General features: G+C 38.0%; 1 protein-coding gene across 1 annotated transcript in view; it reads left to right on the top strand.

Moving 5' to 3' along the window:
- Nucleotides 1-1147: 1147 nt before the first annotated feature.
- Nucleotides 1148-25448, top strand: part of CFAP221 (cilia and flagella associated protein 221) — a 38007-nt gene continuing 13706 nt past the window's right edge. Inside the window, exons 1-15 of the mRNA XM_087920367.1 lie at nt 1148-1254; nt 6152-6313; nt 7885-7985; nt 8730-8816; nt 8945-9040; nt 10475-10579; nt 13368-13467; nt 14609-14768; nt 17050-17182; nt 17271-17382; nt 17990-18098; nt 19171-19258; nt 21491-21580; nt 23154-23249; nt 25038-25137. Of these exons, the coding sequence (XP_087776493.1) occupies nt 6175-6313; nt 7885-7985; nt 8730-8816; nt 8945-9040; nt 10475-10579; nt 13368-13467; nt 14609-14768; nt 17050-17182; nt 17271-17382; nt 17990-18098; nt 19171-19258; nt 21491-21580; nt 23154-23249; nt 25038-25137 (1516 nt within the window). The 5' untranslated portion in view covers nt 1148-1254; nt 6152-6174. The remainder of the gene's footprint in view (nt 1255-6151; nt 6314-7884; nt 7986-8729; nt 8817-8944; nt 9041-10474; nt 10580-13367; nt 13468-14608; nt 14769-17049; nt 17183-17270; nt 17383-17989; nt 18099-19170; nt 19259-21490; nt 21581-23153; nt 23250-25037; nt 25138-25448) is intronic.

The following is a 25448-nucleotide window of genomic DNA, read 5'->3' on the forward strand; positions in this document are numbered from 1 at the left end:
TCAGAAGATGGCAAGAAGAGGCTCCCCTCCCATGGAGGGCCTAAACTGAAGGAAGTAATCTGGTGCTGGAGGTCATGTCCTAATGCAAGGGTCTTCAAACTTGACAAGTTTAAGACTTGTGGATTTCAACTCCCAGAATTCCTGAGCTGACTGGAGGAGGAATTCTGGGAGTTGAAGTCCACAAGTCTTAAAGCTGTCAAGTTTGAAGACCCTTCCTAATGCTACACTACCATCTGGGTTGATTTGAAAATATACGTAGTGCAGGTAAGATTTGTACTGTATGTTCTTTAAAGGGAAAATCTTTAAATGAAGCTCAGAGCCCAGTGATTTTACAAACATGTCCTTAAAGGGATTTTGGAAATTGTACTAAAGCACTTTATTAGACTGTTTCAGTCAACTAGCCTACAGTCCTGGGATTTTCTAGTAGTCTTCTCACCTAGTGCTCTCAAGACCAGTTGTCAGTTATTTGCTGCTATCAAGCTGACCGACATAGGCCGTATGGACACATAGGTATCTATACAATACATAATACTGACTACAAAATATGGATTACTGTATATATCCTTTTAAATATGTAGTCTTAGCAGCTAAAAATGTATCCGCGTATTTTTACAGTGACTGTGCTGGCACATTTATACCTCTTCACTGTTTTATTTTTTGATATTTTCTTGAGATATAGCTTTTTGGGAAAGAGCTTTAAAGTCGAACCATATACATGATGTAGCTGAGATAATAAAGGCAACAGGAACGAGGGTGTTTAACCGCGTCCCTCTTTATTAATTCTACCCGCCCCATTTCCTCTTTCAAATTCAAATTAAAGCCTTGCAATCCCTTGGCCGTCTCGGCTAAATAATTAATTGCCGTTCATTAATTGCCACAACTTGCTGCTGATTAATTGCTAGTAATTAATTGTACAGCGCTGTCTCTTGTTATTCAACTCCAACTCTTTTCTAAGAGTTGCAACGCCACCCTAACAAGCACAAAACAATTCTGCCTTCCACGACTGAGAAAGACGCCGTACGTTTTGTTGACCGTCCGTCAACATGTTGTATCTCTTCTCCTTGTCTTCCCTCCCAGGGTTAGAGAATGGTACGGTCCAAAGCCCGCCTGGCGCTCTAGAATGTCGCAGTTGACAACTAGCATAGCAACCGAAGCTTTTGAGACGGGCGGGCGCGAAGTGGTTTGTTAGCTACAGATCGCACCTGGCTGGTTCCCCGGCTCAGTCCTTCCTCTGTGGAAGGACCTCCGTTCCTGGTAGGTTCGCCGGTCCTTCCAAGCGAAGGACAAACTAAAACTGGGAAGGGCCGTGGAGGAGGTAATTGAGAGTTTCTTGGGTCCGCTGCAAATGCAAAGACTTTTCCTTCGGAGCAGCGCCTGCCCCCTTTGGTCTAGTAGTGGCTTCTTTCTGTTTTGCTTTAAGACTAAAAGTTACCACTTGCATATTTTACTACAGGTTCTTTGTCCACCTCGCCAGAACGCTCTGCTTTAACTAGTCCCCTGGTCAAAGAATCATAGCTTTTGGAAGGGACCTTAGAGGTCTTCTAGTCCAACCTTCATCCCGGTATCCTCCTTAAGAGATGTATGTATGTGTTGTGCATGTGTATGTATTATTCAACTCCAACTCTATGTGTATGTGTGTGTGTATACAGCTATGTGAAAAAGTCCTGCACGGTTTACGGTTTATAACATTTTTTTGGATAGGCCATTGATTTTATGATATTTTACGCTAACTGATATGCAAATATTGTTATATTTAAATAAATACTGGTGGTTTTAAGTGAAAAACACAAGCTTTTTGCAATTTGGTGCTGTTTGGATGGGGATTGTGAAATTTCCTGCATGCTTACAATGCATGCTTACAATGACTATGAAAACAGATTAACTGATGCATACCCAATGGCATAAGTGTTGCAATTACTAAGGCCGATGCTAGTGTTTTGTTAACATTTTTATTGTTTTTGGCCCTGAAAAGGATCATTTAGGTAACCAAACATGGTTACTAATATGAAATTGGCCAGCCCTTATTGCTTATCACCAGGTGGCATCGCTTCGGCATAGACTGTATAAGCCTTTGCACATGATCTTTGGTGATAATGTGGTGCCAGGCTGCAATAATAGATTCAATCAGCTCCTGCTTGGTCTTTGAATATTTCTTGCTTATTTCGTAACCAATCTTGACCCACAAGTTCTCAACTGGGTTTAAATCCAGGCTCTGAGCTGGCCAATCCAGGAGTCAAACGCTATGCTTCTTTATCCAGTGCTGGATGGACTTGGCTCAATGACAAGGAGCGTTGTCATCCTGGAAGTAAAAGTCCTTCCCTACAAGTTGCTGAGCTGAAGGAAGCATAGTGTTTTCCAGGACTTCAACATACTGCTTGGAATTCATGATTCCCTGCACGATTTGTATCCAACCAATACCAGAAGCAGCGATACAGCCCCAGATTATCACATGCAATGGATGCTTCACAGATAGATTCAGGCAGTACGGTCTAAATTCTTCAGCTGGAAATCTTCTACTTATTGCACTGATTCCCGGTCAAATAGAAATTGCTCTCATCACTGAAGATGACCTTAGCCCACTGTTCGTTGGTCCACTTGGCATACTTCTTGGCCCATGCATGTCGACAAGAGTGGTGAGCATCTGTGAGCAAAGATTTACTTTGAGCCCTGCAGCCTTTGAGCCCTCTGGCAAGCAGTCTGTGACACACTGTGCTTGTGCACACTTTTACATGATGTGTTTCACCCCAAATTCTTGTAATCTGAGGTGAGGTGAGTTTCCTGTCAGCCATTGAAATGCATTGCAGAGCCAGATCTTGCCATTTTGTTGACTTTTTTGGTCTTCCAGAGCGGAGCCTGTCATCAACTGAACCAGTTATTTGGTATTTTTCAACCACTCTGCTCACTGTGGTGCAATGGCATTTCACTCTCTTGGCTATTTCTGTACAGGAGTAACCCTCTTCATGAAGCACAGTGATGTGTTGCTGCTGCTCAGTACCGGTAAAAGCAAAGGCCTTCAACCTTGCCTGCAGCCAGAGCTAAATTAAATTTCTCGATGCTTTTCATGCCTATTTATAGTCAGAGTATGACAAATTGATTTGCTCATAGATTTAGCCTCTGTGCATTTTGATTGGTCACCCAAAGCTCGCTGCTGATTGGCTACTTTTGATCCTAACATTCTAGAAAATGCAAGTTATGTTTGTTTTTAGCACATAAACTTACTCAAAACCTTAAAAAGACTTTGGTTATATTAATAAAAAATATACATCTCAATCTAACTACAGAAATTTTTATCAAAAGTACTAATTTGGCATAGCTTCTATGAGTGAAAAGTTGATTAAACGTGTAAATACAGCTTAAAACTGAAAGCGTGCAGGATTTTTTCACACAGCTGTATATACACACACATGTGTATGTGTGTGTGTATATGTGTGTATATATGTATATACGTGTGTGTATATGTACGTGTGTGTGTAATATACTGTATATATCTGTGTATACACACACACACACACACACATAAGCAGGGGACTTTAATGGGTGCTAGGCGTTACACTGAAGTTTTCTTTTTTTTAGCAAGCATTCTGTTTGCTGCTAAATCAGTGGTTCCCAAAGTGGGCGGTACCACCCCCTGGGGGGCAGTGGGATGCCTTAGTGGGGCATTAAGAGGCAAGGGAGGTGGCAGGGGGGCGCTAAGAGGCGGCAGGGGGGGCGTTGGAGGAGTCCAGCCACACCGAAAAAAACATGCGGCGGCTGGAGGTTTTTTGCAGGCACGAGATCAGCGTAGTGCTGTAGGCGGGATTCACCCTTCCCACCCCATGTAAGTGCTGCCTACACTGAGGTGCAGCAAGTCCCCACATGGGCCGGGTCAAGCCGGCTGCGAGGAAGGTCTCCCCAAGGAAGCGAGGTAAAAGCACATGCGCCGCCTCATAGTTGTGTCACAGGAATTACATAGGGCGGGCCTTTCGACATGTTGAGTGTTCTTGTTGGAATCGAATGTCGGGAGGTTTTGCTTGGTGGACCAAAGCCCAGAAGTCGGTGCGAAGCGATGTCGGGGATTACGGGAGGTGGGACGGACTCTGCTAAGAAGCGGCTGCTGAAGGGCTGTGTGCTAAGAGGCGGCAGGGGGGCGCTTGAGGAGCCGGCACCGCAGGCTCATCCCATGTACTTTTGCACTGGAGCAGAGCAAGGGGCTCAATGGCATCAAATGTAGCAGTGGCAGCACATAGGGAAAATCACTCTGGCTTTGCTCTACTCTCCCAAAGTGCCTCTGCTGTCGCATTCTGTCTGTCTGTCCGTCCATCCAAAAGGTCTGCCTGCCTGCCTGCCTTCCTGCCTACCTACCTAACTGCCTGCCTGCCTCTTTCTGTCTACCTACCTATGTACCTACCAATATGGATTTACCTACCTACCTACCTATCTATCCTTACATCCATCCAAAAGGTCTCTGTCTGCCTGCCTGCCTACCTACCCACCTACCTATCTACCAATATATCTACCTACCTACTTATCTACCAGTATATCTGTCTATCTACCTACCTATCCATCCATCCATCCAAAAGGTCTGCCTGTCTCCCTGCCTGCCTACCTACTTATCTATCCATATATTCATCCGAAAGGTCTGCCTGCCTGCCTACCAATATATCTATCTATCTATCTACCTACCTACCTGGGTCTCTCTATCCATCCACCCATGTTTGAATCATTGGCCCCGCAGGCACATCGGGAAAGTAGAGCAAAGCCAGTCTGGGAGGGAGGGAGAGAGAGAAACCTGTTGCATCAGATTGAAATGAAGCCTAGTTTAGACTGAGGTCCTTTTCCACAATGAAACATCTTTGGCTTCTATTAAAGGTTTTGTGGACAAAACATGGTCAAGACTATCAGGAAACTCTCACATCTTGTTGAGGCTTTAAACAGATCCATTGGACCAGATCTCCACTCTAAAAAATTACTTTTCCCCAATGTGAATTGCCGATTCTAGTGCAATGACCTACTCCAGCAGGGTTAGAAGGGAGTGTGTATGTGTGTGCGCGTATGCATGGCTGTCAAAACTCCAAAAACAGGTCAAGTAGCTCTGGGGAGGCCAGTCATAAATTAGAACACTTGCTAAACAACCAGCCATTAAGTGAGGACCACTTGTATTTGGTTTGCCAGTTACCTGGCCACGCCCACCCAGTCACATGACCACCAAACCATACCTACCTAGTCATGTGACCAGCAAGCCACGCCCAACCAGCTAGCCACACCAGCCAGTCACGTGACCAGCAAGCTACGCCCTCAAATTAGGTCATGCCCACAGAAATTTGAATCCCACCCCTGGGTGGGGGGCACCGAGGATGAGTTTGTAGCACCAAGGGGGCAGTGGACTGAAAAAGTTTGTAGTGCTACATTATCAGCACTCCACCCAGCTGAAGTATAAGCATGTGAAGAAGCTAGCTTGCTTTTTTTCTAGGTACAAGTCTGTTAATTATAATACATAATCAAAATTCAGGTGCTTGGCAACTGGCTCATATTTATGATGGTTGCAGTGTCCCTGAGTCATGTGATCATTTTTTTGCAACCTTCTGACAAGCAAAGTCAATGCAAAAAGCCAGTTACTAACTGTGTTAGTAACTTAACAAATGTAGTGATTCATTTTACAACTGTGGCAAGAAAGTCGGAAAATGGGGCTAAACTCACTTGACAACTGCCTTGCTTAACAACAGAAATTTTGGACTCCAAAATATTGCCTGAGGAGAATTATTATCAGATAGATAGTTCCGGGAGGGGCGGGGTGTCATTTCAAGCTATAGACAGCAATCATTTGTTTAAATTCATTGGAAAATCTTACTAATTTGTATACCACATAGCAGTTGAAATAAATGTATTAGTGCAGGTAGAATTTCTATATGTAGTGGCATGGTGGCCTAGTGGTGAGGACACTCACCTCCCACTCGGAAGGTTGACAGTTCAATCCCAGGTAACAGCATTTGAAGAAAAAAATATCTGCTGCAAAACTCCACATGGTGTCAGGAAGGACATCCGGCCAGTAAACAGTCAGTTCCACCCAGTTGCCCTGACTGTACCCTGGATTAAGGGATTACAGGGAGGTGGGGTTTTCTTAATGTTACATGTTTTATATCAGGTAACAGGGAATGATCTTTTTGATTTCTAGAAGCCATAAATTCCAACAAGAAGATGGAAGTTGTAAGTAATATTCAGACTGAATTCCACAGCACCATGGGGTCTTTCAGAAGCCCTAAATCCTTTCTTCTGGACAGCTTTGTAGAGGAGCCCCAGAAAACAACTGATGTTCCCAATCACCTCCTGGAATCAAGTGAGTGTTTAGTTGACTATTCTCAGGCAGAAAAGAATTGTTGGCTACCTTAATAATCTTGACAAATTTGATTGTTTATCACCTCAGCTTATAGGCCGAATCTTATTGCACCAAAGTTCATTTCAAAATATAATAATTCGGTAGATTATCACCAGCTGTTGCTGTTAATCGCAGGCATTCATCTTTCTTCCTCCCTTGCAATCCACTCCTGAGATTGGAAGATCCTTCCCAGTAGTTGAGGAAGGGGGAAACATAGGGGATTGTCAGTGGAGAGCAGACAGTCTTACTGCACTAACAGTCCTCTTTTATATTCTTTCAAGACATACATCTTCATGTAAGATACCGTATTTATCGGCGTATAACACGCATAGGCGTATAACACGCATTCCCTTTAAGAGGGAAATTTCAGGAAAAAATATGCGGCGGGCGCAGCTGACATCACGTCACGACGCTGCGCCGCCGCTTGGCACTATTGGGAACGGGATCCCTAAAGAGGATTCCGCTCTTGATTATCGGCGTATAACACGCATACATCATTTGCCCCCTATTTTCAGGGGGGAAAAAGTGCGTGTTATACGCCGATAAATACGGTAATTTGAGTTTGAATACTTTATTGAGCCAAGTGTGATTAGACACACAAGGAATATTTCTCTGGTGCAGAAACTCTCAGTGTACATGCAAAGCAACAGAATAATCATAATCATAATACCAATAAGAGGAGGTAGTAAAGAATACATGATAATAAGACAGATAAATAATAACACTACAGCCATACTACATGGGTAAATATACATAGTCATAGACAGCACTGACAGAAACAGCATTGTTTCTGACATTCTAGACGTTCATATTGAATGAACAGAGAATATTAGTTATTTGCTAAATTTATTGGCTCCCTATCTTACTGTGGGGCTACTCTAGGCAAGCTTACAATAATAAAAGGGAAGAAAATGAAAGGACCGTAAACAGAAGAGAAATAAAATAACAGAACAATAAAACGAACAATGAAAAAAGCAACACAGCAAGAGTACAACAATATGATAACCAAAAAGATGGATGCGTGGAAAATGGCGGGGGGGGGCACACTCTGCTACCAGACCAGCAGGTACCTCCAATGTGGAACACCCCCCTATTTGATCCCAGTCTCTTGCGGAAGGATAAGAGGTTGGGGGCAGATCTTAGATCTTAAGATACTCCAAAGCGCAAGCATTGCAACAGAGAAAGCTCCTGGATCCCCATAGTTGGAGTGGGATCTGAAATAGGTCCTCTCTGCCTGTATAATATAATTGAATAATACAATATCATTGATTTGCAGTTGAATCCCATAGATAATGCTACCTTAGGATGAAGCCTAATGTGGGCCGGGGGTGGGGGAGACTGTCAGATTGAGAAATGGGGTAGTTTGTGATTTGGTAGGCTAAATGGATTGTTTTTGTGCCATCTTGATATAGATTATATCAGTCCATCTAATATTAGGTGGGGGGAAAACAGAATGAAATTAGTCATAGTGAACTCCTAGAGCTATTGTCTGGCTGTGCCGATTATTGTTTTGTTTCTTTTTTTTATTTCAGAGATTTATACAAAGCTATTAAGAAATAATACTATACAGGCTAAACCTGCCATCATGCATTATGGAGGATTTGAGGTAGAAAAACATCATCAGCAAGTGCTGGTAAGTAACGAGAAAGTTGAAAGCTAATACCCTGAAATGAGCTCATGCATTTATTAACTTATTTATTATTTACCCACATACATATTTGGGGAGGGTGGCTTAAGGGTTTCAGTGTCATGATTATTAATGTTGTAATCCATCCTTGGTCATGTACGTGTGAGTTGGGTGGCCATATAAATTTGCTTAATCTATAAAATATGCTGTGTAGTCCTTAGGACTCAAAGCCGCTTACATTATGAAAATAATATATATAAAATGCAATTTTAAAAGCAGTACATTAATTACTGTTCATAAAAGCTATTGTTGTCCTTGGGAGATATCCTTTGGGGGCATGTGATTTTAGAAGGAGGGAGCTGGTCCTGAGAATGCGGTTCTCCAAATCCCAGCATCCCACTTGTTTTGTATTCTCTTTCTGCTAAGACAGAGTAGGGCAGATAGATTCTACAAGAAGAAGAAAATCCCAAAGATAATGAGGTCCTAAGCTGTATAAGGTGTTATATTCAGGACTTTGAATTGGCTTCAGAAGCCACAGTCAACCAATGCAGCTCCTACAGAAGGGGCGTTATCCAGATGAATTGACTAGTGCCACTTAGCACACTGTATTCTGTTCCATTCATGTCCTCCAAGTTAACTTACGGTATGTGTTCACCATTTTGTCTACATTGCTTTCTGTCTGTAATTGTGCCCAAAATGCTGACAGGAATATCTTTTTTCTTTCTTTGAATTATTTGTTTTATCCTACAGAAACTGATAAATATTTCTGGAGAAGTTATAAATACCCATATTATTCCGCCGGAGACAAACTATTTCCAGATTAAATATAACAAAATTGTAAGTGTCGGTTCAATAACCTTGAGAGTGCTCACGTTTATTTTGTCTCTTCTTTTTGAACTTTGTCAAACTGGAAAACAAATAGTTTGAAGCCTTCCATAGGAAATTGTTCTGCTCTGTTTTTATAGCAGCGGCTAGTCCCTGGCTTGTCCTTTACAGTAATGGTTGATTTCTGTCCTGATGAATGGCGATACTATTACGACTGCATCCGAATCCATTCTCAGGTAAGAAAAGACAATAGATCTATGTAGGAACTCCCCTGTCCATGTAAATGTAAATCAATATAGTGCTGACTGTTCATGATATCAGCACATACAATGAATATTTTTACTATGCTTAGATTGAAGATTCTTTAAACTCCTTAGTGATCTGCTTCTTTTACTAGTCAGTTTCTTTGACTCATTCCTTTTCTTCAAGTTATTTTGTTCCAAAGCCAATCAAAAGAGAATGCACCCAGTTGGGGGAAAAAATAGAAGCTCAAAAGGAGTATATACTTCAGTTTAAAATAAAGGAGGTGACATATTTTCATTGTTTTCCTAAGAACTGGGGTGCTTATTTAAAAACATTCATGAATGTGTACACTAGGTTATCAGTTTTAATTCTATTTGTGCTACATACAGCTTTCTTACTAATTGTGATGAACTTGTGATAAATTAGCCAAAATGTGCCAAAAGTGATTGGTAATTATATTATTTTGGTCAATTTATCACTACTTCAACCAAAGCTGAGTTTTATTTTAAATTTCTGATTTAGAGATTTTCTTGCAAACCAAGATACTGGTTGCATCCCACCAATTATGCAGTACATCGATGCATAATGAATTGTAACTAGGTTTAACTATGTTAATCTTTTTTCTGTTTAGAACTCAAGTTTCCAAGTACTTTGGCATCCTGTTTCTTACACCTTTTCTGAACTCAGCATAATATTTATTCTTTTTTTAATACAATAATTTTTTATCCAGAAAGTTAAAATACAATCTCCAAAAAAGAACTAGAATGAAGTTAGACAAAACATTTTTAAATGTGCATTAGAAAAGACAATACACACACACACACACACAGAGAGAGAGATAGACAGACTAGAGATAGAGATATTCCCTCTACTTGAATACTGATAAATATATTGCAGCAATAATAGTTCTGCCCCTTGCAAAGCAGGCCTATAATTTATAAATTGCTGCATATCTATTCTAATTTAATCTGTCATCTATCTACTACCGTATTTCTAATTAACAGGTAAGGTAGTTAACAGGTAAGCCAATAGCAAAATTAAACATCAAATCCCTCTGTTAACAATCTAATATTGTATTTAACTCGTAGAAAGTCTACAATGTTTCCCACCCTAAAAGAAGTAGCATGGTGTACATGCATGTGTGCGTGCATGCAAGTGGAAAAATTCAGATCATGTTAATTTTGGATGTCAAAACTTCAAGAACCAGAACGGGGTTTAGTCCTCCCAAGTCTTAAATCTCGGAAAGTATATAAAATTAGGCTTTCATATGATGCATGTTTTATATTAGCTGGGAATTAAAATATCCCCATAATTATTTAAGTCATATGAGCAGTGTAGCCTTAACTATGTAAGAGAGCCGAACTAGTTCCCCCCTAGATCACGATTCTCCTGAGACTGTCTGTATCCTTCTCTTCTTTTCTCCTCAGGGAGATGAAACTTTGCTGATCCCTCTCCACGCCTATCCTGTGATGAATAATGTAGATTTTCCATCCTACATTAATTTGTCGGATGTTCCTTTGGGACAATGGCAAGTTGGCTATTAAAGCAATAACTTTTCTTTCATCTCTTCTTCATGCATGATAAAAAGAATTAGCATAATTAGACTTTGGCCGGTGGGCAGCGAAAGAACAGAATGCCTCATCTATAGAATTAATTCAATCGGGAAATGCAATTAAAGTTGTTTTTATTCTAACCATATTTATATATTTTTCATTTGGTGACAAGGCACTGTGAAATGTGATTCTGGAATTACTTTGTAAAATTGTTGATAGCTATTTCACCCTGGTTGTGTTCAGTGTTCACTCTGGAGAACATTTGTAAAGAGAGAAAATGAAAGCGGGAGAGTAAAGATCTAGATAATATTTTTGTTTTGCGGAGCCTTAAATCCGTTAACAAAATATGATTGGTGGGGAGGTCTTTTTTTTTCTTTTTTTATTTTCCCCTGATCTTACTTTTTTTTGAAAACAAACAAACAAAATTTCTTTTTCTCTGGGTAAAGCATTCCTACGCTAACACAATCTGTGTTAGGATCACACATTTTGTGGGGATAAATGACCATATACACAGAAATAATATGCCTATGGATAACTGCTATGAAATAATAGCATGTTTGTAGTATAAACTGAGAAGAATTACTGCTCTCTGAGCTTGGTTGCTTTCTTGCAGTCGTTTCATTACCCAAACTAGGTAACATCATCATTATGATTTTGCCTACTTTGAGTAATGAAACATCTGCAAGAAAACAACCAAGCTCAGAGAGCACTCATTTCATTCCTGAACTAGTAGTATAACTTGGTAGTAGTAGTAGTAGTAAGTAGTAAGTTTTATACTCAAAAATACCATCCCTGCCTGTTAAAGGGAGCCACTTTACTTGCAGTTCAATTGTATATTCTAGCACTGAACTTTTTTCCTGTTGTAGAAGCAGATGTATACATATTTGAAAAAGTTATATAAAGAAGTTTTTGTGTTCTCTGTGCTGTAAATTTCACACATCTCATGTTGGAGCAAGGTCAAAAATTTATGGCAGCCCTGCCTGTCTGAGCTTTCAGGATACTCTTGCATTATTTCTCGAGAATGTTCAAATTCTCCATCTAATATACTTGTTAAATGAACTGAGAATGATTTCTGAGTGCATCTGCATAGGATTAGGGAGTTATTCTTTCTTAGATTTTATTTTTACTTTTAAATCTTATATTTTTTTTTCTTTTTTCATTACAAATGCTGTGTTCCTCCACCCACCCCTTTTTTTCCCTCCTGCTTTGATCCTTGGCCTATGCCTTCTATGCATCCAAGGCCTCCTTTATTTGCAAAGGATAGAAATGCTTCCCAGGTTAAATTTCTTAAATGCCCATCAAAGAAAGATACTGTTGTTCCTATTCGCATAAACAAGAAAGACAGACAGAATTGTTATAAGGAAGTACTGTATGTAAACTACATTCCGTTGTAATCGGCTAGACAGGATTCAAGTGAGACAGTTTATTTATATTGGAGTGTGTGGAATGAAATATACTTAAATGGAGAATATTCAGATTTTTTTTTTCCCTAGATGATAGTGTAGCAAGAATTGCTATCTGCACGTAAAAGTAAATTTGGGGAAAGATTACGAGATACTCAAGAAAGTACAAATTGAATATATATATAATAGCATTGGATCTTATGGAGGAAGTCCATTCCCTGAAGCTCCATTGCCTGATACCCGCCTAGACTAGAGGGTCATGCAGAATTGCATTCAGTGCTTCTCCCTTACATTCCATACTGAGGTTTGGAGTAAAGCTTCTTTATTGATTTAGACTGCTGTCCTAAACAAGAAATGAACTCATGCATACAATCATAGTAATTTTTAAACAAGGCTTTATAAATACGATACAGTATATGCAGTATGTATTACAAGTAAGAGTCAAGTTATAGATTTAGTTTTCCGCAATTCTACCCTCTTTTGGTAAAGAAATCTAGTTTCCAATGCTATAGAAAAACAACTTTCCAGCAAAGTTATTTCTGTAATCAGAATTCGTTCTTATTATTCATGTCGTTTCACTTGAAGAATCCCATTAATGGAAGTGAAGAATTGTAATCTTTCAGCCACAGCCATTAATGATTTTTTTTTCCAGATTAGTTTACAGAATTAAATTTACTGAATTAAAAATGTGTAGTTTCATAGACTTTGCTGTATTTTCCAAATAGAACAAAGTCTGTGAGGTTGCATGTTTTAAAATCATAACAAGTAGTGCAGTATTGCAGACCTATTAAAGAAGTAAGCCTCACTGAATTCAGCAGGCTTTCAGGGAGATGGGTGGCATAGAAATATGAAATATAAATAAATAAATTACAGCAGTGAAACTTTACTTGTTAATTTTGAAAAAGGAAGAATATTTAAATTAAAATCAAGTGAGGTCTAATTTTTACTTGCGAAAACAGGAAACTGCTCTTTCCTTTATATGAATTCATAATGCAAAAGCTCAAACCTTACTAAAATAAATTACATACATACAGAGGTAAATGCATATCTGTTTTCAATTATTAATATGAGACTGCCAACTTTCATAAAATATGAAATCATAACTTATCTAATATAGTTGCTTGATTAGGGCGGCCTATTCATGTAGCTCGTTCTCCAGTAACTATATGAAATGCTTTTAAATAAAATTTGGGTGCAGATCATTTAAATTAGAACAGGCATTATTTGGAAAATTGCTCTCCTGTTTACAAGTTCTGGGTTTCATGCCATCATATCAGCATATTTTATGCCATTCTACTGCTGGAATGATAATATTAAAAATTTGAACATAATTATTTGCTATTTGGTCCTCCTTTTTCAGTAAGTCCTATGTGATCCCACTGCAGTGCAGCTGCCCCATAGATTTTGAGTTTCAGATTGAGTACCTTCAATCCCACAAAGCCTTTACTGTACAACCTATGTCAGGTAAGTTCTGAAAGGGAAGCCGTGTTTCATGAATGTTAGGAATTTTAAATAATAATATGAATGAATAAATGAATGAATGAATGAATGAACCTTAAATGGCTATCTCCCAGATCTCATGCATCACCTTAAGTCCTCCCAAGTTCTGTTGAATTTGACTTAGCATGTTATGTGATCCTATCCATAGGTTCTAATTATATACACCAAAAGCAAATCAATTTACCGTGTACATACTTACTTCCTACTCTGCCTTGATAATGGGGACATTTGCTCAAGCAAATAGGCCTTTGAAATACAGACAGTCTTCCCAAAACTTAGCCTGCCTTGGATGCCAATCTCATCGGAATGGTTCACAGACCCTCTTTTTGTAAAGCTAACCAAAACTGACCTTTTGTAATCAAAACACTTTATGTTGATTTTAAATCCTCTCATCATTGTCTCCAGGCATTGGAATGAACAATAGGAAAAATAATGGGAAGGATTTGAAGACGGATAGATTAGGAAAGCCATGTCACGAACTTCTCAGAAAGCAATCCTAATTGAAATTCAAGGAGGAAAAAAAATGTACTCAAAACTTTTGAAACCCACCAATTCACACGGGCAGAAATATTTTTATTGGACTTTTCAGTGCAGCGCATCTAATTTTTAGGATATTGACCCTACCCACCCATTCAAAATAGCAGAATGATCTGAAGGAGATGGGCAGTTCAGAAATGTGAAAACTAACTGATTAAATACACTTTATTATACTAGCTCTAAATTGAATATTGGGAAACTTGATCCAAGTCTTTCCAGGGAAACAAGAGGCTTTTGAATTCAAAAATCCTTTCGTTCCAAATTATTTTTATTCCAAAATCATCCTTTGGTACACTGGGCCAGCAGGAACAGTCAATGTACATATGTACAATGGTTCAGAGGGGGGACATCTTAATCTTATTTAGAAAGCAATCCAAGTACTTGAAAATTGCTTTGCCTAGCAATATTTCATTTTCCAATCAGCCAATCAAAATATTTCCTCTCTTGCAGCATCTGGAAAAACATGCGCACACACGCATAGAGTATATGTATTTAGACAGGAAGATAATTGCAGACTTTTAGAATAAGTTAATTAACTCCAACATAACGTTTTGTTTGTTCATTACAGGAATAATTCCAGCCAGTGGGAAAGCAGAGGTGGTGATTACGTTTGCACCTTTTGAATATGGGACAGCCCAAATAAAAATCCAGCTGTGGATTTCGCAGTTTAACTCAAAACCTTACACTTGTACGTTCACGGGAACATCTACCCCACACCTAAATTTAATGTACGTTAAGCTCATAGTGTTTTGAATATTAGTTATCAAAAATCTTCATTAGATAATATTTGCAATTGAGGGTTATCTTTCAAAAAAAAAAAACCTATATCAACTGAGTAGGTCGAATTCCCCAAAATGTATCATATTGCAGATGTTAATTACATTTATCTTCTGTTGAAATTGATGTACTGTAAAATATTAGTCCTGGTTAAACGCTTTTTCTGCACTGCAATTTGTAGGTGCTTGCCTCAATGGTAGTTTGGCCAGACCATGTTTACCAAGACTCTTGGTTGGTGAATTCTCCTGCCTCTTTATCCTTTCTGGACCAGTGAAAATATAACATTGTTCAACCATGTTTTCTGTCACTTAGGGGCTAGTAGAGGAAAGTAGCAAAACTGTGAATCATTTCACAAAACAATTGTCCATGGAGAGCAATGGCTGGAGGGGAAATTTAGGTGAAAAGTTTTCATTTGAGTTGTAAGATGCAAGACAGCATGCCAGCAGCAGAATCACTTAATACACAGGTAGTTCTTGACTTACAGCAGTTTGTTTAGTGACCGTTCAAAGTTGCAACAGCACTGAACAAAATGAGTTATGACAAATTTTCATACTTATGACCATTTTGCATCTCCATAGTCATGTGATTTACATTCAAATGCTTGACAACTGGTTCAGATTTATGACAGTTGAAGTGTTCCTGGGTCATGTAATCACCTTTTGCATCCTTCTGACAAGCAGTAGGGAAGCTAGATTCACTTAATAACCACGTTACTAATTTAACAACTGAATTGATTCACTTAAGAAATGTGGCGAGAAGAATCGTAAAATGGGACAAAACTCACTTAACAAATTTCTCACTTAGCAACATAAATTCTGGCCTCAATTGTGGTCCTAAGTCGAGGACTACCTGTAAAAAGATACAAATGGAATGAGGTCATTATAAAATGGTTCACTAGTCATGGACCCCTTTCACCCCCAAGGGACTCACTAATATTGGCCTTGCACATCCCTGCTGTGTTATGGATTCCAGGTGTCTTCAAAAACTAAACTGATTAACTCAAGATGATTAACACAAGTTAATCAACTCCCCTCCAACACCAGAGGAAACACTGATGAAAGTACCTCCTCCAAAATTGTGAAATAGCTTTCACATTGTTGAGAAGGCCAGCCTCCTTTGTCTCCGGGATTCCTCTCCTCCTCTTCCTCCAAGAAGCCATGGAGCTATGACTTCTCCTCAATCCCAACTGCACAGAGAAGTAGCTGTACTGTTCCCTAAAGAGAAGTCAGCTTGCTTTTCTCTTCCCTTCCCTCATTATTTAGCTAATGCAGCATGACATGCGATGGAGACGAGCAGTAGAAAACTAGCTGTCTCCTCGTTTTGATACATTGATAAGTGCCAAGAGGGTATAGTTGATCATTAGAGTGATGAGGGCAAAGATGATGCCTGTGAGGAAAGAAGTCATACTATTTCAGCCAGGAGAACATAATTCCAGAAACATTCAATCATATCTAAGCCTTCAGAGCTCCAGGGAGAAAACTGCCCTTGAAGACATTTAAAGAATGGACTGTTTTGGAGTAATAAACCAAACAAGCCAGTTTAAAATAAGTAATATGCCATTATTTCAATTGCAGTTGAGTCTGGAGAAGTGATATTGTGTCTCACGTGATTGAAGCAGTTTGCCAATTTTGGCCTCAGATTTCAAGATAAAAAAGTAAAAGTGTGTTTTACACACTTTTATAAAGTGTGTTTCAAAGGGAGAAGCATTTGCTACAAGATGTTTTTTTCTCTGGTGCAAATGAAAATCTGAATCGGAGAACAGTTTTGGCCTCCCCTTTGGTTACGCCACTATATTCCATTATTTCTCAAATCTACTGGCGCTACACTCAAGCATAGGGGTGGGGAACAATGGCCCCTTTATGACTTGTGAACTTCAACTCTCAGAATTCCTGAGCCAACATGCTGGCTTAGGAATTCTGGGAGTTGAAGTTCACAAGTCATAAAGGGGCCATCGTTCCCCACTTCTGCTCTAGGACATCCCTTTTACCTCAAAAATATCAGGAATCGGTTTAATGTATATGATGAAAAGGGAAATGTCTCCGTTTGTGCTGCATAATTCGATCTGCGTTCCATGTGTGCTATGAATACATGTATGTAGTTTTCCCAAGGGATCCTCTCTTAACTAGAACTTACCTTTCTAGAGCAATATTTCATTACCCAGATAATAAAGCTAATGTGTTTTCCCTCCCTAAAATTTCTGTGCTCCTCCCCCCACCCGCCCAACAATTTCAGAAAAGCAGATTTGGAAAAGCAAGAGTCAGTTTTGCAAAGAATACCAAAGTCTGCTGAAAAAGCAGTGCTGTGCCTGCCACAGAAAACACTATCACCGAGAGGAAAAAAAACCAGGCCGCTACAAAAAGGACAGGTACAGAATGGACAAAAATAAAACATTGCTATAAAGGAAAGAAATAACATTCAACAGCCATTTTCACATAACCTATTTATTTTTGTAGACTATTGAATATAAAAATTTGAGGTTCCCTGTTGATTTGTCAAATCCTTATGCCGTGGGAACAGTTTTGATTCAGGAACCAGGCAAATTGAAGATTAAACATTTAAGGGAAGGTAATAACTTTTATTATTATTGTTTGGTCACACAATCAGCCAAATATTTAGACTTGATTTGGCATTTTTATCCACCAATCAAGTCCTTCTCAAAGATAGTTAGGGAGATGTTTGATGGTGTTAAAGATCTCATCGCAGAATGGAAGCTGTTCCAGTAAAGCTGCTTTTTGCAATTGATTGACAGTGATTTTTGTCAATTCCAATATGTGTTCTTATTATACTTAATATTAGATTTTATCCTGCCCTTTTATATACAGCTTAAATCTATTTTACCAAGAGCTCCACAAACTTATCATATAGATAATATGTTAGCATTTATTGTGTCTGTCTCTCTCTGTGTGTGTGCATGTGTGTGTCTGTGTGTGTGTGTATCAGTCGTATAGGAAGTAATATAGAATGTATTTAATAATAATTTAATAATAATTAAATTAAATATCATAGGATGCTCCTGATATCAGCAAAGTATTTTGAAATCTTGCAACCTCTCAATAATTCTGCTTCTTTCAGATATTTAATAATGGGAAATATGCTTAATGCTACCCTGTAGCAAGTAATTCATTGCCCTTTTAATATCTGATCAACGGTTTTTTATTTCTGTGTTATGCAGTCCTAGGACAAGGTGATGGAGGAACTAAAACACGACAGATAAAAGAAGCCGTTTTTCAACTAAAAGTCAAACAGGATATACAAGAAGAGGAAATAAATCAACTTAAGTGGTGAGTGATGGCACACTTTATACCAAATGGGCAGGAAGTTAAAATAACTCTTCCAATCAAATCATTCTGCCACTTAGCATATTAATAAAAGAGGTTTTGCAATAAACATTATGTAATTATTATTTCTCAGTTGGTATCTGATTACAGTTGTTACATGTACTAAAATTGTGGTTAATTGTTTCATTGTAGGTAAGCAGCAGATTGCAACAAAAGTGGGAAGAGACAATTTTAAATCTATTGGTGGCCTTGTAATAACTCTAGGTGTAGCAACACATTCTTCCAAGGATGATGATAAAGAGGCTTGATAGAGGTTTTAGAATAATGTGAAAAAGCAGAAGTAATAAGAGCGAATAATAAATAATAAATTGCTTGATCATTTGATTGATTGATTGATTCCAATCAAGTCATTCTTCCTTAATATGAACAGAAGCATTGCTGCAAAACCACCAATGGGTACAATCCATGCTCTAAGATATTAAAAAATGTAAAAACAAATCCAGGAAAAATATAATGTTAACCTAATTTATGACTGTCAAACCATGATTTCTAGTTTGCTGCACTCTGTGAATCTAGCCATTCTGATATGTTTAACAACCAGAGTTGAAACAAGCCATGATTTTACATATATAATGAATTAGCCATTATGATCTTTGACCTGGCTTGTCCAATATTAATTACAAATCCCCCTGCTGTAAATTTATGGAAATCTTATGAAGCATAAGTCAGCCAAGTGAAACATTTTAAAACCATGTGACTTCAGGAGAACAAATTTAAGCATGTCCTCATTTTTTTTACTAAAATAAGTGGATTTCTAAAACGTTCAGCTCTAAAATATTGTTATCCATCTTGTCGCCTCGTTGTCAGTCATGTGCATCAACACAGTACATGATTGATTATTTTGACACATGTGTGTGAGTGTGAAGTGAGAGTAGGTCAGTGGACAGCTAATCTTCAAAAGCTATTTTTATTTTAGGTTTATTTTTCTTCAGATGGAAGAATTGTTGATCAGGTCTGCTTTGTCTGAACTGATTTTCCCCCCACTAACCCTCTTTTCTTTTGAATTCAAACATAGGCAAGTTCATTTAGGTAAAGATCCAATATGTCCAACTCTACAAAAGCAAATCCTTGAAGATCGACTGAAAGAAGAAGAACTTTACAAGGTGAGGATATTGTATAAAAATAACTCCTACCTTTATACAGTATATATCTATGGAGATTCTCAATAATCCAGGTCGTGGTTGTCCCAGAGATGTTTTTTTTCCCCCCCAAAAGGCAACTGTATTTATTTGCTGCTTTCTTTGAAGACCTTTTGTTTCAGGTACTTCTTGGATGGGAAGCAAAACATTTTCCAAGAAAACACCAAGATAGTACAGTTGCCTTTGGAAAAGAAACAGCTTTGGGACTCTGGCTTCATGCATTCTGGGGAATATCAGGAGGATAGAATAAATTTTTAGACTAAAGAAGATGGGATCTTATCTTGAAACAAAGCAGGCCTCATCCTTGCTGCCATAATCTTTTGTATGTCTTACACTTATTTGTTTAAAAAAATGGTTTATTTTCCTAACTCCAGAGTTCACATGCAATGTCAAAAGAGAAGATGAGCAGCAGAAGAGAAATGGGGATAGTCTGCTGGACAATCCCTTTGGGAACATCTAAAGCACTACTGCTTTATTTCTTTTGGAGTCCTTCATTTTGTATATCTCAGATTGCACTTGGATGAGGTCCTGTCCCATAGAAGAACATGAGCTCCTCGGTGTGAAACCGCTTTCCAACCCTTTGCTTTTTATTTCTGTTCTTTAATACAATTCTGTCGAGGTCCATCGTCTCTCTCACATCTTCTCTCAATTTATTTTTCCTCAAAAGATAACTCTACTGCAAGCCAGTTATCTTTGAAAGATATATTTTTTAATGAACAGCAGATGTAGAACTGGATAGATGGTATTATAATTACAATCCCTTCCCAAGCACTTTGAAATGATTGCTGTGCAGCAATCCAGACTGAAAGTGGAAGATGGCTTGGCTTTGTTGGACTACGATGGCATAAGACCAGGAAAAGGTTCTGCTTCACTAAGAGCCAACACCAACTTGATGGAACATGATCAGCTTTTAAGAAAGTATCAGCGGACCTTATTGGAGCTTCTATGCAGATTCCAAATCATCTTTTCATCTTCAAGTGTAGCTGGCTGCAGAGCTTTGATTATTATTCATGCAGGCCTATTCTTACAGTTTTGAAGGAAATCCCATTGAACATAGTTGGATTTCATTCTGAATAGGTTGAAGATCTTCGACGTAAGATTGCTTTCAGCTGTATAAAATGATCTAAGGAATCCACGTATCATCTGCAATCGCATTTTTCTTTGAATGGTTCGAATTAAAATCCCTCATTTGTCAATACCTCTGTTAGATACAGATAGTCCTCGAATCATGAACCACAATTGGGATGGGAATTTCCATCATACATTTGGTGCAGTTGTAAAGCAAGTCATCACATGACCAGAGTCAATTTTAGCACCATTTTTTTTACCATGTTTGTTAAGTGAATCACGTGGTCAGTAAGCAAATCAGACTTCCCCCAATTGACTTTGCTTATTCGAAACTGTCTGGGAAGATACAGATCATGGTTATGTGACCACAAGACATGAAAACCGTTATAAAGGGAAGCTAGTTGCCCAGTGCCTGAATTGTGATCACAGGACCAGACGGGTGGTGCGAGAGATGCAACGTTGAGGACGGATCAAAAGTGACTTTCTCAAATAGTTCTTAGAAGAAAAGAAACATTTTGAGATCGCTTAAAGAGAAGAAGAGTCCTATATAAATGTCTTTGGACAATTCTCAGTCATCCAGGTCAAGGTTGTCCCTTTTTCAAAAGGCAACTGGACTTTTGTTTTTTTTCCTTGAAGACGTTTCACTTCTCATCCAAAAGGCTGCTTCAGTTCTTCAAGGTCTTTTCCTTCAAGGAAAGACAAAGTCCATTTGCCTTTTGAAAAAGCACCTTTGGGTAATATGTAGATCTCATTAGATTCCTGGGAATTATAATGTTACAATTAAATTTTCACTTTTGGAGGAAAGCCATGATTCTACAATATTTGGAGCATAGTGTCTGCAAACAACCCTATTCTGTCATGGGAATTAAGAGACTTGGACTGTCCAGAGGTTTTAGATTTCAATATCTTCTGGTTCCAACCAATATGATAAAGGCAAAAAAAAAGTGTTGGAGCTGTAGTCTAAATCATCTGGCAGGTTTATTCCTGTTCTACATTCACAGTGGTTTGTGTGTAGATGTAATAGCAACCATGTGGATAAGATACATACATTTGGCATGCTCGTATTACTAAACACAGTGTTTTTGATTGATGTGTTTTATTCACTCATTCATTTATGGTCCAAACTAGATTAAAAGAAGAGACCCCATTCTGGAGAAGGAGTTTGAAAGAAAGCATATTGAAATCTCTCTGAAACGTATCATCCGACACATCAGTGAGGTATGGCTTTGTTAAAATGGGTTAAAAGGTTTTAAAAGTAGATGGGATTTTACTTTAAAATTAAAAAAAATTAAAATTAAAGTAAAGGTTTATTTCCATTGTCAGGCCCTCTTGTCAGAATATTAACTGGCAGAGAAGTCTAGATGTTTGGAGCTGCACAAGTGAGAATTAGATTAGTATTGCATAGGGATCCAGTGGAAGATAACAGGTTTAGCAGGATGCTCCTATATTTCATGTGAAGTTGGTAAAAAGAAAAAAGTAATTACGGTATCATCATAAACTTTTGATTATGATTTAGATTAGGTTTTTTTTTAAATGAAATTCTTTAATTTTACTTTTAATAAACTTCCCTAGCCACCTGCCTCCAGATGGGCTGGATTTTTAACTCACTGTAATCCCCACCTAACATAGCCAAATTCAGGAGAGCTGAATCTTAAAACGTCTGGAGGAAGCAGGTTGAAGAAAGCAGTATTCTGTCTTTTGGTTCACTTGCTGGATATAAAGACAGATAGAATAACTCTACAAATTCTTCCATACAAAGTTTCTTTTATTGGATTATATTAGGTATCCTTAAGGTAACTCACGGTTATGTCAAGATGCATCTGATGTCCAATTCTTTGCATAGTTGAAATCGTAGTGTGAATGATAGTAATCTTTCTATCCCATATTTCATCCCATAGTTGTAGAATCAGGGGGAAGAGCTGCCACCATGAGGCTGTGTTTAGGCAAGAGTGAAGAAACCTCCCCCAACCCACCAAGGGTCAATTCAGTGACCAATCAGGGTTACGGATGTGACCACATGACATGTACGATATTTCCGAGATACCTTAACTACATTTACCATGATGCATTCCTTTAAGGGGACAGCTCTCAATTCCTAACTAACTATCCCAAATCCCATTAACTCTAAACTGTCTGGACAGCACAAGCAGAGTTTAGAACTTCAAAGATAAACCCATTTACAAGTAGTCCTTGACTTATAGCCACGTTCAAGCCCAAAATTTCCATTGCTAAGCAAGACATTTAAGTGACTTTTACCCCATTTTATGACCTTCTTGCTGTGATTATTAAGTGAATCACTGCTGTTAAGTTCGCAGCAAGGTTAAGCTTCCCCATTGACTTGGCTTGTCAGAAGCTTGCAAAAGGGCATCACATGACCCTTGGACACTGCAACTGTCATAAATACATGCCAGTTGCCAAGCATTTTGATCATGTGTCGGTGGGGATGCTACCAACAGTCGTAAATGTGAAAAACGGTCACACCAATTTTTTTCAGCACTGTTGTTAACTTCAGACAGTCACTAATGGTTGTAAGCCAAGATCTACTTGTACTTAACAACAGGCACTTCTTAAGGAACTTGTTCAAGCTTCAGGATTCACCCCTTCTTTTGTACGTTTACTGCTTACCACTTTGGATATCAAGGGAGATACAAAGTTCAGGATGGCTGAGGATTGCTGAGATGTAATCTTCCATTAAATTAGATGTAATAGCATTAATTCTGTTGTATCATTGCTTAAAATTCCAAACTCTGAACATTTATGGCTGCAACTTTCTTTTCTTGTCTGCCAATAGCGTCCCCAGTTTCAGCCTACTTTCGACCTTCTGCTTAATAATCCTTGGTATCACAAGCATAGAATTCAGCAGCGATTCCAACAAGCTGCACGAAAGGTACTGAAACAAAATTGCTGCAGGTAAATACACATGGGTAGATACCAGTTGCAGATAATATTTATTCATTTGCACAGCCTTTTTCTGATCCTATAGATACATGGTACCTGATGAATTTGCCTAAGAGATGAGCACTTTTTAAAATTGTACTTATTGGAGCTGTTGTAGATTCACAGTCTGTATGTGCATGCATAGAGTTGTATATCTTCAGCCCAGAAAAACTTTCCATTTAGTTGAAGCGGAGGAGTTAGGTCTATATTTGTTATCTGCTTAGGAGTAAACTCTGGAATTCTATTGGCCTGTTTTTCCTGAGTACATATAATAGGATCGTATAAATACTCTAGTGTTTTATTTTTCCATATAAAAATGCCACACTTCATATTTTGCTTCAGTGTCCAAAGTTCTAAATTCTAATTAAAATAAAAAACTCTGAGCATTAAAATGAAGGAATTCCAATATATTTATAAAGCTATTATAACCTTTAACATTTGCAGCAATTGGTTCTAAATTTTTTTAGATATCTGTTGATTAATAAATCTTCCAAGTTTAGAAAACATTTGTCTCAATTTCCAATCAGTAAATGCTCTGCTAAATTAAAATAATTTAAAATATATAATTTGAGTTTAGTTAATCCTGTTTGGGCACTCCGTGTATTCTCTGCAATTCTTCAGATGCACAACTATAATAATATTCAGAGAATATCAAAGAAAATATCCTATTAGCTAAGAACTAAAAAATTAAAGTAATTCAATTCTAGATTATAATGAGACATATTTCTTTTCCTCACACTGGTTGTACTCTTCTGCTGATCAAATTGTATTTTAATAAATTCATGCTATTAACTAGTTTGCTTTTAATCTGCTATTGCCATTGTTACGTTGACTCTTCAGTACAGTGCTACCTTTTGAGGTAACTATTTGGCAAAATTAACACAAGATAGTTAATTTCCCCAAATAAATAAATAAGTGACTATAATAAAAACTTCCCCATGCACTTTCTGCTTTTTAATTGACTCAGTCTAGATATCATGGTTATGAAGGTTAGCTGGCTGAGTACCATGTTTAATTTGACAAATTATGACTAGTAATTGTATAGTAACCCAAATCAAAATATTTACTATGCAAAGTTTTATTCTCCCTTAATCATTTTCTTCCTATAATTTTGGAAGTTTATTTTTAGAACTCTTGGTGTTCAGTTACAGTTAGGATAAGCTTAACTATGCCATCAATTTACTCCCAATGTGTTTAGTCTATTATTCCCCATTATATGGGTACTTTCCAGATATTTCAGACCTGCAGCTTGCGCAGTCATAGCCTACACAGCGAAATACCAGGATTACTGGAGATTCTGGGAGTTGTAGCAACAAATTCTGAGTAATTAATGAATTGATGATCATCGTTCATTTTTCAGTTATTTTACATCATTTCAGGAACACTTTGCAGTTTTTGATCTATTTCCAAAAAGTTTGTATCCATTCTTGGACTTGGACATTAAAAACAATGTTTTGACTTGTTGTCTCAAACACATATCCTTATGGTATCTCAGTGCTTATCTATTGTGCCTTAGTTTTGTTTTGTTGTTTAATTAGTGTGCCAAAGGATTATAGAAAAATTTATAGATTGTTCTATAAACATTTATGTTCTATAAACATTTATGCTTGAATAGAGAATAACTGAGTCTGTCACTTTTTAGATTGACTGACTGACACCACATAACCGAACATATCTCAATGATAGAGACCACTTTTACAGAATTAACCAACTGAACAGGTCTTAATAATTTTCATAGGTCCTGATTCAGATTCGGCTAGATAAAGTGATAAATTTGCTTCATGACGTATTTAAGCGATATAGAGAACAAGAAGAGGAAGAGAAGAGATTGATATCAGGTAAACCCTCAGAATTACACAACTATTGCCACTTTTTGCTTCCTTTACAAGTACAGGTCATTTCATATGTTGCAATTAAAATACAGGTGGTCCTTAACTTACGATCACAATTGAGCCCAACATTTCTGTTAAGTGAGACATTTGTTAAGTGAGTTTTCCCCCATTTTATGACCTTTCTTGCCACAGTTGTTAAGTGAATCAGTGCAGTTGTTAAGTTAGTAACTCGGTTGTTAAGTGAATCTGGCTTCCCCATTGACTTTCTTTGCAGGAAGGTCACAAAAGGTGATGATGTGACCCCAGGACAATGCAAC

Source organism: Pseudonaja textilis, chromosome 1 (assembly GCF_049901715.1).
Source record: "Pseudonaja textilis isolate UNSWEBS1 chromosome 1, rPseTex1.2, whole genome shotgun sequence".
Taxonomy (NCBI): Eukaryota; Metazoa; Chordata; class Lepidosauria; order Squamata; family Elapidae; genus Pseudonaja; species Pseudonaja textilis.